At 43.5% G+C, this 19,850-nt stretch overlaps 1 protein-coding gene across 1 annotated transcript; it reads left to right on the top strand.

The window, feature by feature from the left end:
- Nucleotides 1-161: 161 nt before the first annotated feature.
- PSMA7 (proteasome 20S subunit alpha 7) lies at nucleotides 162-15,160 on the top strand. The gene is made up of 7 exons (XM_077252859.1): nucleotides 162-413; nucleotides 2,886-3,012; nucleotides 3,364-3,488; nucleotides 3,593-3,715; nucleotides 3,802-3,921; nucleotides 4,049-4,111; nucleotides 15,006-15,160. The coding sequence occupies exons 1-7, from the start codon at nucleotides 318-320 to the stop codon at nucleotides 15,093-15,095; spliced, it is 744 nt and encodes a 247-aa protein (XP_077108974.1). The 5' UTR covers nucleotides 162-317; the 3' UTR covers nucleotides 15,096-15,160.
- Nucleotides 15,161-19,850: the final 4,690 nt, after the last annotated feature.

Genomic DNA, 19,850 nt, shown 5'->3' with positions numbered 1-19,850 from the left:
TTATATGTAGTAAGACTAATAAAATATTATATGCAAATATTAGTCTATACAGGAACTAGGTATGGGGAAAATTCAATTACGACTCCCCCTGCGAAAAAGTGGTACATTCCACAAGCCGTGTTTCCTGTCTAAAGCACCGGGTAGCGTAGGTTCCCGGGGGTGGAGTTTAGTTACGCTGTTTACGTAGCGTACAGCAGCGGAGGGACGCCGTTCTTACGTTAGATGAGGAGCGCAAGTACGCTTGTGGAATAGGAGGTGGATGAGTGCGCTGTTTTCTGGAGGTTTCAGTTTGTGAGCGGTCAGACACCGTTGTGAACATGAGCTACGACCGCGCCATCACCGTCTTCTCCCCGGACGGGCACCTCTTCCAGGTGGAATATGCCCAGGAGGCCGTGAAGAAAGGATCCACCGCGGTGAGGATCGCTGGTCACCTCTAGCAGGCAGACATATGTATTGTGGTGGGCTAGGGGCGACCACCGGGTGTATATGGGCTGTGCAGCACTACAGGAACAGGGGGCGATTGTGGGGACCTTGTTGTAGACAGAGTGGGCTAGGGGGCAGAACAAGGAACACAGGGACCCCCTTTGGGGTTTGCATTAAAAATGGGGGGAGCTCATTCTGTGATATGTTACTGCTGTGAAAAAAAGGGGCCAGGGGGCACCCAGTTGTTCCATTTATAGGTGGGGGTGATCTGGGGGGGGCACCCAGTGGTTTTATTTATGGGTGGGGGGCACCCGGGAGAAAGGTGCATCCGTTGGGAAACTATGGATGGCCTTCATGAATGTGGGAGGAATCAGACTGGTAAGATTGCTTTTTTGTTTGTTTTTTTTGTGGGAGGTGGGGCTGCATGCACTTATTATGGCTCGGTTTGTAGGGGGGCTGCACTTACTATGGCTCGGTTTGTAGGGGGGCTGCACTTACTATGGCTCGGTTTGTAGGGGGGCTGCACTTACTATGGCTCGGTTTGTAGGGGGGCTGCTCTTACTATGGCTAGGTTTGTAGGGGGAACACCAAAATGATAACCCTAACAAGGCCATGAAGGTACAACCATAACAAAATACCAAAAAAGAAACACCCTCACACAAGAGCCAAGAAATAAAAGAATATATAACCTTTATTAGTACATACAGAATAATATAAAAACAACAATAAAAATATACTTAGGGCAGTAACCACCAGTGCAGCAGCAACAGTGGGTCCCACACAGGAAACAACCTCAATATAAGCAAATAAGGCAGTAGAAAGCTATTGTAAAGAATACAACTAGATATTACATAAATATAGATATACATGGGATGCAAAATAAGTTCACGTGTAACATAAGATCCATCAAAGTGATGTGTTCACATAAAGTATAACGTGTCTATACCCATGAAACTAACAATGCCCCCATGCAGAGGTAAGACAGTCAGCTAAACAGCCTAACAAAACGCTAAAGGTACTGCATGAATGTAAAATATAAGCATAATTACCAGGAGGAAGGACCCGGAGACCCACCACACCCGACGCGCGTTTCGCACCTGGACGAAGCATTTCGGTGCGAAACGCGCGTCGGGTGTTGCTTATATTGAGGTTGTTTCTTGTGTGGGACCCACTGTTGCTGCTGCACTGGTGGTTACTGCCCTAAGTATATTTTTATTGTTGTTTTTATATTATTCTGTATGTACTAATAAAGGTTATATATTCTTTTATTTCTTGGCTCTTAGGTTTGTAGGGGGGCTGCCCTTACTATGGCTAGGTTTGTAGGGGGCCTGCACTTTATTATGGCTCGGTTTGCAGGGGGCCTGCACTTTATTATGGCTCGGTTTGCAGGGGGCCTGCACTTATGGCTCGGTTTGTAGGGGCCTGCACTTTATTATGGCTAGGTTTGTAGGGGCCTGCACTTTATTATGGCTAGGTTTGTAGGGGCCTGCACTTTATTATGGCTCGGTTTGTAGGGAGCCTGCTCTTTATTATGGCTAGGTTTGTAGGGGGCCTGCACTTTATTATGGCTAGGTTTGTCGGGGGCCTGCACTTTATTATGGCTAGGTTTGTAGGGGCCTGCACTTTATTATGGCTAGGTTTGTAGGGGGCCTGCACTTTATTATGGCTAGGTTTGTAGGGGCCTGCACTTTATTATGGCTAGGTTTGTAGGGAGCCTGCCTTTATTACGGCTAGGTTTGTAGGGGGCCCGCACTTTATTATGGCTAGGTTTGTAGGGGGCCTGCACTTTATTATGGCTCGGTTTGTGGGGGACCTGCACTTTATTATGGCTCGGTTTGTAGGTGGCCTGCTCTTTATTATGGCTCGGATTGTAGGGGGCCTGCACTTTATTATGGCTAGGTTTGTGAAATGAAAGGGCACTCATTGGTTGTATTGTATGGGGAGGGACACACCAATTAGATTTGTAGAGATAATAATAATTTTATTTATATAGCGCCAACATATTCCGCAGCGCTTTAGGGGTCATGTTTAGATAGAACAGGGGGCAAACACGGTAACTTTGGTAAAATCGCCAAAAATATTATTTGAAACAAAAAGTATCTTGCTGAGTTCCAGAAGACTTAATTATATAATGATTCAATTTTTTTCCTAAGGATTTATATTAATAGAATGATGTGTACTCATCGGTTGTAGCCCCAGTGCTGGATGATGTCCCACTTTTCAGTCATCTGACTCCTGAGGCCTATGATTGGCTGCAGCGGTTAGGTGTCCTAAAAGCTGAACATCATCGCTTCCTGTTTTGAGAAGGCCACTGGAGCGGCCATGGGGGGCTACAGTAGTTGACATTCAGTTTAAATTGCAAGAATGATTTTAAAACAATTTTTAGTGATTGGAAAACTGGGAAAAAAATCTGCCGTGGGCTCTCCTGAGTTTAATGTGACTTTCTGTTCTTTTGGCATTAGGTTGGAGTACGAGGGAAGGAAATTGTGGTTCTGGGGGTGGAGAAGAAATCTGTAGCCAAACTTCAGGATGAGAGAACGGTGCGGAAGATCTGTGCGCTGGATGAAAACGTCTTCATGGCATTTGCTGGTAAATTGTGTTACCGGGGTCACATCAAACCAAAAATGTCTACTTCAGGGATCTCTATCTGCTCCTGTAGAACCGTAGGCGATGCACAATTTACAGTTGTAATACGGTCCCAAAGGCTAGCACTCCATACTTGGTCCCTCTCTGGGCTGTGGCAAAATTGCTGCATGACCAGAAATTGTGCTTCATTTCATAGGCATCAGAATCGTATGTTACCAGACAGAACCTGTAGACAGGGGTGGTGCTGTCTTGGTGCCCAGGAGGTTGTACAAAATTACAATTTATTAAATGAATCTGTTCAAAATCCAGATCCCCTGAAATTCAGCTAGATGACACCCCTCTTGTCTCTCGTAGGGCTCACAGCTGATGCTCGGATTGTAATAAATCGTGCCCGTGTGGAGTGTCAGAGTCACAGACTGACGGTAGAAGATCCGGTGACGGTCGAGTACATCACACGATACATTGCCAGCCTGAAACAGGTAAGAGATGGGGACTTATCATAGTATTCCTGATCTGTCTTATATAAGCCAGGCCTACTGTTGGGAGACCCATATACAGGGTGTAATATGTATATTTTCTCCAGCGTTATACCCAGAGCAATGGCCGCCGGCCTTTTGGAATATCTGCACTGATTGTGGGATTCGACTTTGATGGGACTCCTCGTCTCTACCAGACCGATCCTTCAGGGACTTACCACGCTTGGAAAGTAAGTGCATCAGCCATTCTCTGGGGAGGAGGACTATGAAGGTGAACGGGAAAGACTTCATTATCTTCTGCTCCATTATCTGACAGGCCAACGCCATCGGGAGAGGGGCCAAGTCTGTCCGCGAGTTCCTGGAGAAGCACTACACTGATGAAGCCATTGAGACAGACGACCTGACCATTAAACTGGTTATTAAAGCTCTGCTGGAGGTGAGCACCAGGCTTGTGTATTACAGATCTTCAGCCTGCCGGTCTAGAAAAAAAACATCACAATGAGCAAACTGTCACCAATCGCCCCCTTATCAAATAATAATCCTGCTCTTCTATTGCTCTCCAGGTTGTTCAATCCGGAGGTAAAAATATAGAATTGGCCGTCATGAGACGAGATCAACCACTAAAGGTAAGTGTGAAGGTGCACGCAGAGGCCTTCCGTATGTAGGACATTTATGGAGACTCTAGGACTAATGTTTCCATAATATGGCATGGGTTGGAATATGCCACCATAGGAACTCGGGCCGCCAGTGGCAGAGAATGACGCCATATACTGGTATGGATGCCAGCGCTTGTATTATGGCATGAGCCCTCATTTGACCATGATTTTATCTGATAGAGGAGATATAATTAGGTAATGGGATAAATCAAGAAAGTCACTATAGGTCCATGGTACATTGTAGTGTAATGTATCAGTACTGTTGTCATTTTAATAGGTTCCTTTTACGTGTTTTATTCCTAACAGCAGGATTTACTCCCAGAAGGTATTAGGGGCGCTTTATCGGCCTCCTAATAACGTTTTTAAGGATGTGTTTAAAAGCCATATTATATCCTCCCTATGTGCACATATCAAACCCTCAGCGAGGGGACACAAGCCAGCATGTGCAGGGAGAAATTGTCCCTCTTCTCCTCCTCCCCGCTATCTTGCTTTTTCTGCACACGCTGGGATGCCAGTCACGATACCAGCGCACTCTTCTACTGATCGTCATTTTTACCCCTGAGGGTGGTTGCATGTTAATGACTGGGCCAATTTTTACAATTCTGACCACTGTCACTTTGAGGTAATAACTCTGGAATGCTTAAATGGATCCCGGTGATTCTGAGACTGTTTTTTCGTGACATATTGTACTTCATGATTGCGATAAAACTTTCTTTGGTATGACTTGTTTTATTTGCTGAAAAAAAACACAAACGGAAATTTGGTGAAAATTTCCAACTTTGAATTTTCATGCCCTTACATCACAGAGATATGTCACACAAAATAGTTAATAAATAACATTTCTCACATGTGTACTTTACATCAGTACAAGTTTGGAACCAACACTTTTTTGTTAGGAAGTTATAAGGGTTAAAATTTGACCAGCGATTTTTATTTATTTATTTTCCTCCCCATTCTTCCAGCAAAATTTACAAAAACATTTTTTTACGGACCACACCACATTTTAAGTCATTTTGAAGGGTCTATATGATAGAAAATACCCAAAAGTGACACCATTCTAAAAACTGCACCCCTCAAGGCGATGAAGACCACATTCAGGAAGTTTAGTAACCCTTTAAGTGCTTTACAGGCATTTAAAAAAAAAAAAAAAACATTTAACTTTTCTCCTACGCCTCATTGGGGGACACAGGACCATCGTTCTTGCTGTGTCCCCCAATGATTGGCTCGGAGAAAAGGATTTTATGGTGAGCACACAAAAATCCCTATTTCTCCTACGCCTCATTGGGGGACACAGCAAGAACGATGGTCCTGTGTCCCCCAATGATTGGCTCGGAGAAAAGGATTTTACGGTGAGTACACAAAAATCCCTATTTTTTCACAAAAAAATTGACTTCTGATCCAATTTTTTAATTTTGACAAATGTAACAGGAAAAAAATGTACCTCAAAATGTGTTGTGTAATTTCTCCTGAGCATGCAGAAACCCCATATGAGGGAGAAAACCACTGTTTGGGCACACAGCAGAGCTCAGAAGGGAAGGAGCGCCATTTGACTTTTTGAATGCAAAATTTACTGGAACTCCATTTTGGAAACTAGACCAGGGAACTGATCTAGGTGTGTAGTGAGCACATTGAACTCTCGGGTGCTTCACAGACGTTTATAATGTAGCCATAAAAATCCAAAACATCTCATTTTCCTCACATTAATGATATGTTGACCCCAATTTTTGCATTTTCTTTAAGAGTAACAGAATAAATTGCACCATACAATTTGTAGTTCAATTTCTACTGAGCACATCAATACCCCATATGAGAAAACTACTGTTTGGGCGCATGGCATGGCTCAGAAGGCAAGGAGCGTCATTTGACTTTTTGAATGTAAAATTTCCTGAAATCATTAGCGGACGTCATGTCCCATTTGGAGAGACCCTGATGTGCCTAAACAGTGGAAACCCCCCACAAGTGACCCCATTTTGGAATGTAGACCCCTCAAGGAATGTACTTAGATGCGTGGTGATCACCTTGAACCCCCAGGTGCTTCACAGAAGTTTATACCATTGAGCTGTGAAAATAAAAATAAAAAAATCACGCCCAAATTTTGCATTTTTATAAGTAGAAATTGCACCATACAGTTTGTTGTACAATTTCTCCTGAGTACACAGATACCCCATATGTGGGGGGGGGGGGGGGGGGGAGGATACTACTTTTGAGGCACAGAAGGGAAGAGGCGCCATATTGGAATTCAGATTTTGCTGGAATGGTTTGAGGGTGCCATGTCACATTGGTGCCAAAACATCAGAAACTCTAGTGAAATGGGTTTATGCCTTTCCGTGTGTGGTAAAATTGATAAGGCAAACTGTTTAACCCCTTCACCCCCAAGGGTGGTTTGCACGTTAATGACCAGGCCAATTTTTACAATTCTGACCACTGTCTCTTTATGAGGTTATAACTCTGGAACACTTCATCGGATCTTGGCGATTCTGACAATGTTTTCTCGTGACATATTGTACTTCATGATAGTGGTAAAATTTATTCGATATAACTTGCGTTTATTTGAGAAAAAAACAGAAATTTGGGGAAAATTTTGAAAATTTCGCAATTTTCCAACTTTGAATTTTTATGCCCTTAAATCACAGAAATATGTCACGTAAAATACTTAATAAGTAACATTTCCCACATGTCTACTTTACATCAGCACAATTTTGGAACCAAAATTTTTTTTTTTGTTAGGGAGTTATAAGGGTTAAAAGTTGACCAGCAATTTCTCATTTTTACAACACCATTTTTTTTTAGGGACCACATCTCATTTGAAGTCATTTTGAGGGGTCTATATGATAGAAAATACTCAAGTGTGACACCATTCTAAAAACTGCACCCCTCAAGGTGCTCAAAACCACATTCAAGAAGTTTATTAACCCTTCAGGTGTTTCACAGGAATTTTTGGAATGTTTAAATAAAAATGAACATTTAACTTTTTTTCACACAAAATTTATTTCAGCTCCAATTTGTTTTATTTTACCAAGGGTAACAGGAGAAAATGGACCCCCAAAGTTGTTGTACAATTTGTCCTGAGTACGCTGATACCCCATATGTGGGGGTAAACCACTGTTTGGGCGCATGGCAGAGCTCGGAAGGAAAGGAGCGCCATTTGACTTTTCAATGCAAAATTGACTGGAATTGAGATGGGACGCCATGTTGCGTTTGGAGAGCCCCTGATGTGCCTAAACATTGAAACCCCCCACATGTGACACCATTTTGGAAAGTAAACCCCTTAAGGAACTTATCTAGATGTGTGGTGAGCACTTTGACCCACCAAGTGCTTCACAGAAGTTTATAGTGCAGAGCCGCAAAAATAAAAAATCCATATTTTTTCACAAAAATGATCTTTTCGCCCCTAATTTTTTATTTTCCCAGGGGTAAGAGAAGAAATTAGACCACAAAAGTTGTGCAATTTGTCCGGAGTGCGACGATACCCCATATGTGGGGGTAAACCACTGTTTGGGCGCATAGCAGAGCTCGGAAGTGAAGGAGCGCCATTTTACTTTTCAATGCAAAATTGACTGGAATTAAGATGGGACGTCATGTTGCGTTTGGAGAGCCCCTGATGTGCCTAAACATTAAAACCCCCCACAAGTGACACCATTTTGGAAAGTAGACCGCCTAAGGAACTTATCTAGATGTGTTTTGAGAGCTTTGAACCCCCAAGTGTTTCACTACAGTTTATAACGCAGAGCCGTGAAAATAAAAATTCCTTTTTTTTTTTTTCACAAAAATGATTTTTTAGCCCCGAGTTTTGTAATTTCACAAGGGTAACAGGATAAATTGGACCCCAAAAGTTGTTGTCCAATTTGTCCTGAGTACGCTGATGCCCCATATGTGGGGGGAACCACTGTTTGGGCGCATGGCAGAGCTCGGAAGGGAAGGAGCGCCATTTGGAATACAGACTTAGATGGATTGGTCTGCAGGCGTCACGTTACATTTGCAGAGCCCCTGATGTACCCAAACAGTACAAACCCCCCATATTGGAAACTAGACCTCCCAAGGAACTTATCTAGATGTGTTGTGAGAACTTTGAACCCCCAAGTGTTTCACTACAGTTTACAACGCAGAGCCGTGAAAATAAAAAAATATTTTTCCCACAAAAATGATTTTTAGCCCCCCAAATTTTTATTTTCCCAAGGATAAAAAGAGAACTTGGACCCCAAAAGTTGTTGTCCAATTTGTCCCGAGTACGCTGATGCCCCATATGTTGGGGTAAACCCCTGTTTGGGCGCACGGGAGAGCTCGGAAGGGAAGGAGCACTGTTTTACTTTTTCAACGCAGAATTGGCTGGAATTGAGATCGGACGCCATGTCACGTTTGGAGAGCCCCTGATGTGCCTGAACAGTGGAAACTCCCCAATTCTACCTGAAACCCTAATCCAACAACACCCCTAATCCCAACGGTAACCCTAACCACACCCCTAACCCTGACACACCCCTAATTCTAATCCCAACCCTAATCCCAACCGTAAATGTAATCCAAACCCTAACTTTAGCCCCAACCCTAACTTTAGCCCCAACCCTAACTTTAGCCCCAACCCTAACTTTAGCCCCAACCCTAACTTTAGCCCCAACCCTAACTTTAGCCCCAACCCTAACTTTAGCCCCAACCCTAACTTTAGCCCCAAACCTAACCCTAACTTTAGCCCCAACCCTAACCCTAACTTTAGCTCCAACCCTAGCCCCAACCCTAGCCCCAACCCTAACCCTAGCCCCAACTCTAACCCTAACCCTAGCCCTAATGGGAAAATGGAAATAAATACATTTTTTTTAATGTTATTATTTTTCCCCAGCTAAGGGGGTGATGAAGGGGGGTTTGATTTACTTTTATAGCGTTTTTTATATCGGATTTTTATGATTGGCAGCTGTCACACACTAAAAGACGCTTTTTTATAGCAAAAACTTTTTTGCGTCTCCACATTTTGAGTGCTATAATTTTTCCATATTTTGGTCCACAGTCATGTGAGGTCTTGTTTTTTGCGGGACTAGTTGACGTTTTTATTGGTAACATTTTCGGACATGTGACAGTTTTTGATCACTTTTTATTCCGATTTTTGTGAGGCAGAATGACCAAAAACCAGCTATTCATGAATTTCTTTTGGGGGAGGTGTTTATACCGTTCCGCGTTTGGTAAAATTGATAAAGCAGTTTTATTCGTCGGGTCAGTACGATTACAGCGATATCTCATTTATATCATTTTTTTGTGTTTTGGCGCTTTTATACGATGAAAGCTATTTTATAGAAAAAATAATTATTTTGGCATCGCTTTATTCTGAGGACGTTTTTATAACGTTTTTATTTTTTTGCTTATGATGCTGTGTGGCGGCTCGTTTTTTGCGGGACAAGATGACGTTTTCAGCGGTACCATGGTTATTTATATCCGTCTTTTTGATCGTGTGTCATTCCACTTTTTGTTTGGAGGTATGATAATAAAGCGTTGTGTTTTGGCTCGTTTTTTTTTTTTTTTCTTACGGTGTTCACTGAAGGGGTTAACTAGTGGGACAGTTTTATAGGTTGGGTCATTACGGACGCGGCGATACTAAATATGTGTACTTTTATTGTTTTTTTGTTTTTAGATAAAGAAATGTATGGGAATAATATATATTTTTTTTCTTTATTTAGGAATTATATTTTTTTAATTTTTTTTTTACACGTGGATTTTTTTTTTTTTTTTACTTTGTCCCAGGGGGGACATCACAGATCGCTGATCTCACAGTTTGCACAGCACTCTGTCAGATCAGCGATCTCACTCATCGCTGCAGGCTTACAGAGCTGCAGCCTGCTCCTGACACGGAAGTTCTCCCTGCAGGACCCGGATGCAGCCCCGCGACCATTTTGGATCCGGGGACTGCAGGGAGAGGACGCTCGGTACAAGGTGAGTACATTCCCTTGTACCGATCGTCTCAGGGAAGCCCGCAGGGAGCCCCCTCCCTGCGCGATGCTTCCCTGTACCGCCGGCACACTGCGATCATGTTTGATCGCGGTGTGCCGGGGGTTAATGTGCCGGGGGCGGTCCGTGACCGCTCCTGGCACATAGTGCCGGATGTCAGCTGCGATAGGAAGCTGACACTCGGCCGCGCTCCCCCCGTGAGCGCGGCCGATCGCGCTGGACGTACTATCCCGTCGGTGGTCATACGGGCCCACCCCACCTCGACGGGATAGTACGTCCAATGTCAGAAAGGGGTTAAAAAGGGGTGTGTTGCCAACACTTGCTTCTGTGGTTATCTCTGCTGAGAATGAAATCTACCTGGGTGTAGGCTGAACACCAGACAACTGAGGGAATACAGGTGCACACCAAAAAATGAATCACTTATAGTCCAAAAACAGAGAAAGGTGGCACTCCCCATCCGGTAAAACATTCCTTTATTTAGTCCATAACACGGGTACAGCGGAAGAGGAGCAGATACCATCTGTGGACGACGGCTGTTTCGTGCAAGCTGCGCTTCAGTAGGACCGGTTGAAGAGCTGTGAGCGCGAAACGGTTATCTTCCACAGACGGTATCTGCTCCTCTCCTGCTGTACCCGTGTTATGGACTAAATAAAGGAATGTTTTAAGGCTAGGCTCACACTGCGTTAGTGCAGTCCGTTCAACATATCCGTTAAACGGACTGCACTAACGCAAGTGCCGACGCTTGCACAGCGCTCATGCTAGCTCCCTCTGCGCTAGCAGTGACGGACCCGGAAACGCTGCAGCCTGCGTCTCGGGTCCGTCACTCAAATGACGGCACATCACTAGCGCACGCCCATTGTGGGCGTGCGCTAGCGATACGTTCACCATTGAAAGTAATGGCGGCGTTAACGGACTACGTTATGCCGCGGTGTAACGTAGTCCGTTAAACGGGTTCACACAACGCAGTGTGAACCTAGCCTAAGGCAGTTTTATTCTTCGGGTCAGTACAGTTACAGCGACACCCCACTTATATTATTTTTCTATGTTTTGGGGCTTTTACACAAAAAATATTTTAGACAAAATAATTATTTTTGCATCCCTTTTATTCTGTGAGCTATACCTTTTTTTATTTTTCAGCTGATGGAGCTGTATGGGGGGCTTGTTTTTGCGGGATTAGATGACGTTTTCAGTGGTACCATGTTTATTTATATCCGTCTTTTTGATTGCGTGTTATTCCACTTTTTGTTTGGCGGTATGATGATTAAGCATTGTTTTTGCCTTGTTTTTTAAATCATTTCTTGCAGGCTGATCGCTTCTACAGCATGGGGTTTCACCAGCATCCCCATGCTATAGAAACTGTCAGCTCTGCACTGACAACTTGCTCATCATTCACTGCGTATGATCAGCAATTTTCCAAGCTCTGGTGACCCAGATGTCGTCATAACAACGATCGGGATTCCCCGTCACGCCGCACGGTCCACGATCCAAATGCAGAGGGGCTGTCGGCCCTCTGCCGGCTCCTGGAATGCAGCAGTCTGGTTCGATTGCAGCATTTCAAAAGTTAAAGTGCCAGGAGCGGTGTGACACCGCTCCTACCACTCTGTGCTGGGTGTCAGTTGTGAGAATCAACTGACACGCGGTGGCGATCACACAGACGTAATAATCCTTCTCTGGTCAAATAGGCCCAGGTCACATGGACGGATTATGTCTGTCAGATAGGGGTTAAACATACAAATGTGGCATTTAGGGATAATACAGAGATCTTTAAAAGGAAGTTGATAAAATGCACTCAATACCTCCCAAGGGGTAAATCCTGCTATCAGGATTCCCTAATATTGCATATTATATATTCTGGCTATATCCTCCGTTGCTGCAGCAAGATAAATACACCGGGCAGATTGTCGCACACTTTTTTGCCATTAAAGATTGGATGGGCCTTTTGTTTCCTTGGCGCAACGCTACATGCAATCAAAATGCTGTGTCCATTGTCTGAAAGATTTTTTTAGACTTGTCTGTTTTTGATCCGAGCCATGAATACACATCTATGGGTCTGTGAAAATTATGTACAGTACATTATAGTATAGCACCGTGTGCTGTCCGTTTGACATTTTAATGGGTAGGAGAAGCTTTGCAATTTATCTATTTATAAAGAATGAGAAATGACAGATGATAAAAACTGAAACACTGACCACTGCTGAAGAAAATGTGATCCAAAATACTGATAAGTTGTTCTTTTCATGTATATGAAAAAAAAAATGATCATCTGAGGCCTTAGGCTATGTGCACACTTTGCGGATTCCACTGCGGATTTTACCGCAGCGGAATTCCAAAATCCGCAGTGAAAACCCGTTGCGGTTTTTACTGCGGATTTATCGCGGTTTTTACTGCGGTTTCTTATGCGGATTTTCATCTGCATTTTCCTATTGGAGCAGGTGAAAATCCGCAGAAAAGAAGTGACATGCTGCGGAATGTAATCCGCAGCGTTTCCGCGCGGCTTTTTCCGCAGCATGTGCACAGCGTTTTTTGTTTCTTATAGGTTTACATTGTACTGTAAACTCATGGGAAACTGCTGCGGATCCGCAGCGGTCAAATCCGCTGCGGATCCGCAGCAAAATCCGCAAAGTGTGCACATAGCCTTATAGTGATAATGTACTGTACGGTGCAAGTTTAGGCAGGTGTGGGAAAAAATGCATTCACAAATAGAAGTGCTAATAGTTACATTTTATCTATTAATAAAATGCAAAGTGAATGAACAAAATAGAAATCTAAATCTCCTTATATTTGGTGTGATCGCCCTCTTTACTTTTAAAGCAGTATCAATTCTGCTAGATACACTTGTGTACAATACAGCCTTTGATGGAACTTAGAAGTGAGGTTGTGCCAAATATCTTGGAGAACTAACCACAGATCTTGTGGGCATAGCTTCTGCAAGTCATTCTCTTTTCACACCATTATGGTATGTCCACACTGCAGACGTTTCTGCATCCAAACCCTATGTCTTGGTAGCAAAAACGATGCATGAAAAAATTGCTTGATTGTGTGTTTTGGGTGCCATTTTTTTTCTCCATTCATTAGAATGGGTGAAAAATGCTGAAAGAATTGACTTGCTGCAGCTCTGCAACTGCTTCAAATCCGCAAGGAAAAAAATAAACGTGCATATGTTTCAGAATTGCATTCACAGTAAAATGCATTTTTTGTAGCAAAAACACAATGTGTGAACATACCCTAAAACTTTAGCATGTTGTTCCCGACACCAGCCTGCTGCACAGTACTATATGTGCGGCAGAGTTCACTTATTTAGTGACAAAGTAAAAACAAGGATTATTATGTGGCATAAACTGCCCTAACTAAGGTCACCAATGACCTATTAACCGCCAAGAGCAAGCGACACTACTCTGTCCTCCTCCTCCTGGACCTGTCCTCTGCCTGTGACACAGTGGACCATTCCCTATTACTACAGACCCTCTCATCTCTTGGCATCACAGACTTGGCCCTATCCTGGATCTCATCATACCTAACAGACCGGACATTCAGCGTCTCCCATTCACACACCACCTCCTCACCTCACCCCCTATCTGTCTGAGTCCCGCAAGGTTCAGTTCTAGGGCCCCTGCTCTTCTCCATTTACACTTTTGGCCTGGGACAGCTCATAGAATCTCACGGTTTTTAGTATCATCTCGATGCTATCCATTACAGTAAACGGCTGCCCACTCTTGCCAGTCCCCAAGCTCGCTGCCTCGGGGTAATCCTTGACACTGATCTCTCCTTCAAACCGCATATCCAAGCCCTTTCCACTTCCTACTGCCTTCAACTCAAAAATATTTCATGGATCCGTGCATTCCTAAACCAAGAATCTGCAAAAACCCTAGTCCATGCCCTCATCATCTCCCGCCTCGACTACTGTAATCTCCTGCTCTGTGGTCTCCCCTCTAACACTCGTGCACCCCTCCAATCTATTCTAAACCCAGCTGCCTGACTAATCCACCTGTTCCTCCGCTATTCCCCGGCCTTTCCCCTCTGTCAATCCCTTCACTGGCTCCCCATTACCCAGAGACTCCAGTACAAAAGCCTAACCATGATATACAAAGCCATCCACAACCTGTCTCCTCCATACATCTGTGACCTCTTCTCCCGGTACTTACCTACACGCAACCTCCGATCCTCACAAGATCTCCTTCTCTACTCCACTCTTATCTCCTTCCCACCATCGTATACAAGATTTCTCTCGCGTATCACCCCTACTCTGGAACCCTCTACCACAACACATCAGACTCTCACCTACCATCGAAACCTTCAAAAAGACCCTGAAGACCTACCTCTTCCGGCAAGCATACAACCTGCAGTAACCACCGATTGACCAAACCGCTGCACGACCAGCTCTATCCTCACCGACTGTATCCTCACCCATCCCTTGTAGATTGTGAGCCCTCGCGGGCAGGGTCCTCTCTCCTCCTGTACCAGCTGTAACTTGTATTGTTCAAGATTATTGTACTTGTTTTTATTATGTATACCCCTCCTCACATGTAAAGCACCATGGAATAAATGGCGCTATAATAATAAATAATAATAAATGTGTGTAGTCCAATGAAAAGAAAAAAAAATACATTCCATTATTTTCTACATAAAACATAAGGGAAAAAATGCCTGTTCTGTCTTGATACATTAAAGACCCATCCATAGCTGAAACAAATAGGCTAAACTAAGAAATATAAAATGTAGAATGTGTGGTGTTAAAAGGACATTTCCCCAAAAGCTGAAACTGCCTTATACCTAGTACAAGGTTTCAAGGACCAAGCCATGACATGGGTATTGAAAAACTTCCGTTTCTCGGCACCGCGACTGATCAACTTTGTTTCTGGCTTCTGAATCCTGGCTCATGGGTAAAGGTATGGGTATTGAGACTAAATATTGAATTTTCTGTTTGTTTTCCTGACAGATCCTGAGTCCCGAGGAGATTGAGAGGTACGTCGCAGAGATTGAAAAGGAAAAGGAAGAGAACGAGAAGAAGAAACAAAAGAAGACATAACTTATTCTTCTGGACAATACTGTGTAAATCAGTCCGACAATAAATGTTTTTCTTTATTAAATTTCTCTACGGGCTCGGAGTCTGGTATTTGGCTTGCTGCAGATTGCGGGATCAGCAGTCTCCTCCAGCCTTGTTTCTGAGTAATCACTTGGATGTGATTTATGATTTAATTTATAATTATTACTCAGTATATTGCATTATCGGATATCATTCAAGAATAACATGACATTATGATTCACTACTCAGTGTATCGTTATTTGTGGACCACTTGGGGCAAAATCACACACAGCGGCCAAATATCGCACCGACCACATGGTTTTCGTATTGACACAGTTTTGCGAAGGAACTGGTAAAACTGTGGAGCAGTTTTTAAATTAAGTGCTATTCGTGGTTTTCATACATAGCACTCTTTCCTGTGATAAACTATGGGGGGCTGGCTATTCACATGTCCATGATTTATTGTGGATCGAGCAGTCCACGGAAAATTGTGGCGACTAATGATTTTGATCCAAGGGTCAGATCAGAGTGTGGTCAGATTTTCATAAACTGTTAGAAAAGAGAATTTGGAGAAACTTTTTATTTTTTTTTCTCCAGACACGAGAAGCGTTGACAATCAGTAGTTATTTATTATATATTCTAATCGGTCCATTATTCTTGCATGTGCGATAAACAGAAGTCTGAATGAAGCTTACCACTCTAGGACCTTTGCTGAGGAAGGTCCTCAATGAATACGTTCTATGGAAATGTAGCATAAGAATCAATTATTTGAGGGTCAGAAGATTCCCCTCTAACCACATCTAAACACATTACTTATCTATGTGATGTCTTTATTAACCCCTTAACGACCGCCGATACGCCTTTTAACAGCGGCAGTTAAGGGTACTTAAACCACAGCGCCGTTAATTAACGGCGCTGTGGAAAAAGTGAATAGCGCCCCCCAGAGTTGGATTTTCTCTGGGGTCTTGGTTACCGGGGGTAGCAGAGACCCCAGAGAACATGAATCGGGTTTTTTTTTACCGACCCCTGGGTTGCGATCGCCGGTAATTAACTATTTACCGGCGATCGCAAAAAAAACCCCAAAACGCGATTTCCCATTTAATTTCTCTGTCCTCCGATGTGATCGCATCAGAGGACAGAGAAATATGGGGATTCGGGGACCCTGTTATACTTACCGGTGTCCCTGGGTCCTCCTGCGTCCCCTCCTGCCCGACGGCTTCTTCATGCAGAAAGAAAATGGTGGGCGCATGCGCAGTGCGCCCGCCATGATCTGTCGGCCGGCAGCTAGAGGGGTTGGGGCTAAATTTAGGGTTAGGCTTGGGGCTAAATTTAGGGCTAGGGTTAGGCTTCTTTCACACTTGCGTCGGTACGGGGCCGTCGCAATGCGTCGGCCCGACGCACGTTGTGAAAATTGTGCACAATGTGGGCAGCGGATGCAGTTTTTCAACGCATCCGCTGCCCAGTCTATATCCTGGGGAGGAGGCGGAGTTACGGCCGCGCATGCGCGGTCAGAAATGGTGGACGCGACGTACAAAAAAAGTTAAATTGAACTTTTTTTGTGACGACGGTCCGCCAAAACACAACGGATTCAGTGCACGACGGACGCGACGTGTGGCCATCCGTCGGCAATACAAGTCTATGGGCAAAAAAACACATCCTGCGGGCACATTTGCAGGATCCGTTTTTTGTCCAACACGACGGATGCCACACGACGCAAGTGTGAAAGTAGCCTTAGGGTTGGGGCTAAAGCTAGGGTTAGGGTTGGGGCTAAAGTTAGGGTTAGGGTTGGGGCTAAAGTTAGGGCTAGGGTTGCGGCTAAAGTTAGGGTTAGAGTTGGTATTAGGGTTAGGGTTTGGATTAGGGTTGGCATTAGGGTTACGTTTGGGATTAGGGTTAAGGTTAGGGTTAGGGGTGTATTGGGATTAGGGTTAGGTTTGAGATTAGGATTAGGGGTGTGTTGGATTTAGGGTTGTGATTAGGATTATGGATCGGGTTCGGATTAGGGATAGGGGTGTGTTGGTGTTAGGGTTGGAGTTAGAATTGGGGGTTTCCACTGTTTAGGTACAGTACAGACCAAAAGTTTGGACACACCTTCTCATTTAAAGATTTTTCTGTATTTTCATGACTGAAAATTGTAAATTCACACTGAAGGCATCAAAACTATGAATTAACACATGTGGAATTATATACTTAACAAAAAAATGTGAAACAACTGAAATTATGTCTTATATTCTAGGTTCTTCAAAGTAGCCACCTTTTACTTTGATGACTGCTTTGCACACTCTTAGAATTCTCTTGATGAGCTTCAAGAGGTAGTTACCGGGAATGGTTTTCACTTCACAGGTGTGCCCTGTCAGGTTTAATAAGTGGGATTTCTTGCCTTATAAATGGGGTTGGGACCATCAGTTGTGTTGAGCAGAAGTCTGGTGGATACACAGCTGATAGTCCTACTGAATAGACTGTTAGCTGCTTTTTTCTTGCCATAATACAAATTCTAAGTAAAGAAAAACAAGTGGCCATCATTTTTAAGAAATGAAGGACAGCCAGTCCGAAAACTTGGGAAAACTTTGAAAGTGTCTCCAAGTGCAGTGGCAAAAACCATCAAGCGCTACAAAGAAACTGGCTCACATGAGGACCGCCCCAGGAAAGGAAGACGAAGAGTCACCTCTGCTTCTGAGGATAAGTTTATCCGAGTCACCAGCCTCAGAAATCGCAGGTTAACAGCAGCTCAGATTAGAGACCAGATCAATGCCACACAGAGTTCTAGCAGCAGACACGTCTCTACAACAACTGTAAGGCCGGGGTCACACTAGACCGTAATACGGACGAGTGCTATGCGATAAAAAATCGCATAGCACTCGGCCCAATGTTAATCTATGGTGCAGCTCCCATCATCCGATATTTTCTCCGCCGTATTCAGGATCCGAGTGAAATCGCAGCATGCTGCGATTGTCAGCGTATCTCGGCCGAGACTCGCCAATGCAAGTCTATGGGTGCGAGAAAAAAATCGGATTACACACGGACCATGCGTGTGCATTGCGAGAAATACGCACCGGTGTTAGAGAGAAGCTTCATTTCTCCTTCACAAACCTGACATGATATGAGACATGGTTTACATACAGTAAACCATCTTATATCCCTTTTTTTTTTTTTTTTTTTTTGCATATTCCACACTACTAATGTTAGTAGTGTGTATGTGCAAAATGTTGGCGCTGTAGCGTGTAAAATAAAGGGTTAAATGGCGGAAAAAATTGGCGTGGGCGTGGTAAAGCCAGTGACTGAGGGCAGATACTAATAGCCTGGAGAGGGTCCATGGTTATTGGCCCCCCCCCCCCCCCCCTGGCTACAAACATCTGCCCCCAGCCACCCCAGAAAAGGCACATCTGGAGGATGCGCCTATTCTGGCACTTGGCCACTCTCTTCCCACTCCCGTGTAGCTGTGGGATATGGGGTAATGAAGGGTTAATGTCACCTTGCTATTGTAAGGTGACATTAAGCCAGATTAATAATGTTGAGGCGTCAATTATGACACCTATCCATTATTAATCCAATTGTATGAAATGGTTAAAAAAAACACAATATTGCAAAGTATTTTAATGAAATAAAGACACAGGGTGTTGTAATATTTTATTGCTCTCTCAATCCACCTGAAGACCAGCAGAGGGCGCATCACCGAGACTGAAGGTAACTATAGGTCATTGACCTACATTACCTTCATTCCCCGGGGTTTACAGGCACGAGCACAGCTGCATTATAGCAGAGCTCCTGCCTGTAAAATATTTTAACCCCTTCAGATGGATTTACATCGTGGGACGTCACAGATCTACGGAAGGTATGTATATTGTTGGTTTATTTTAATTTGTTACAGAACGATGGTCTTCAGGTGGATTGAGAGAGCAATAAAATATTACAACACCCTGTGTCTTTATTTCATTAAAATACTTTGCAATATTGTGTTTTTTTTAACCATTTCATACAATTGGATTAATAATGGATAGGTGTCATAATTGACGCCTCTCCATTATTAATCTGGCTTAATGTCACCTTACAATAGCAAGGTGACATTAACCCTTCATTACCCCATATCCCACCGCTACACGGGAGTGGGAAGAGAGTGGCCAAGTGCCAGAATAGGCGCATCTTCCAGATGTGCCTTTTCTGGGGTGGCTGGGGGCAGATGTTTGTAGCCAGGGGGGGCCAATAACCATGGACCCTCTCCAGGCTATTAATATCTGCCCTCAGTCACTGGCTTTACCACTCTGGTGGAGAAAATTGCGCGGGAGCCCACGCCAATTTTTTCCGACATTTAACCCTTTATTTTACACGCTACAGCGCCAACATTTTGCAGATACACACTACTAACATTAGTAGTGTGGAATATGCAAAAAAAAAAAAAAAAGGGATATGAGATGGTTTAATGTATGGAAACCATGTCTCATATCATGTCGGGTTTGCGAAGGAGAAATGAAAAGACGGCAATTGAATTGCCGGCTTTTCACATATCTCGCGCTGATTTAAATATAAATACAGTGTATATATATATATATATATATATATATATATATATGTATATGTGTCTCAATGAGATATATATATATATATATATATATATATATATATATATAATCTCAAACAACACACCAAAGAAAACAACGATCTATAGGCCAGAATATATCGAGAACATATAACAATTTTTATTACATAAATACAATAAAACAGGTGAAACAGTGGGTACTCCCACCAAACATATGTGTTGAT

Source organism: Ranitomeya variabilis, chromosome 4 (genome assembly GCF_051348905.1).
Source record: "Ranitomeya variabilis isolate aRanVar5 chromosome 4, aRanVar5.hap1, whole genome shotgun sequence".
NCBI lineage: Eukaryota > Metazoa > Chordata > Amphibia > Anura > Dendrobatidae > Ranitomeya > Ranitomeya variabilis.
This window is presented reverse-complemented; position numbering and strand designations above follow the sequence as displayed.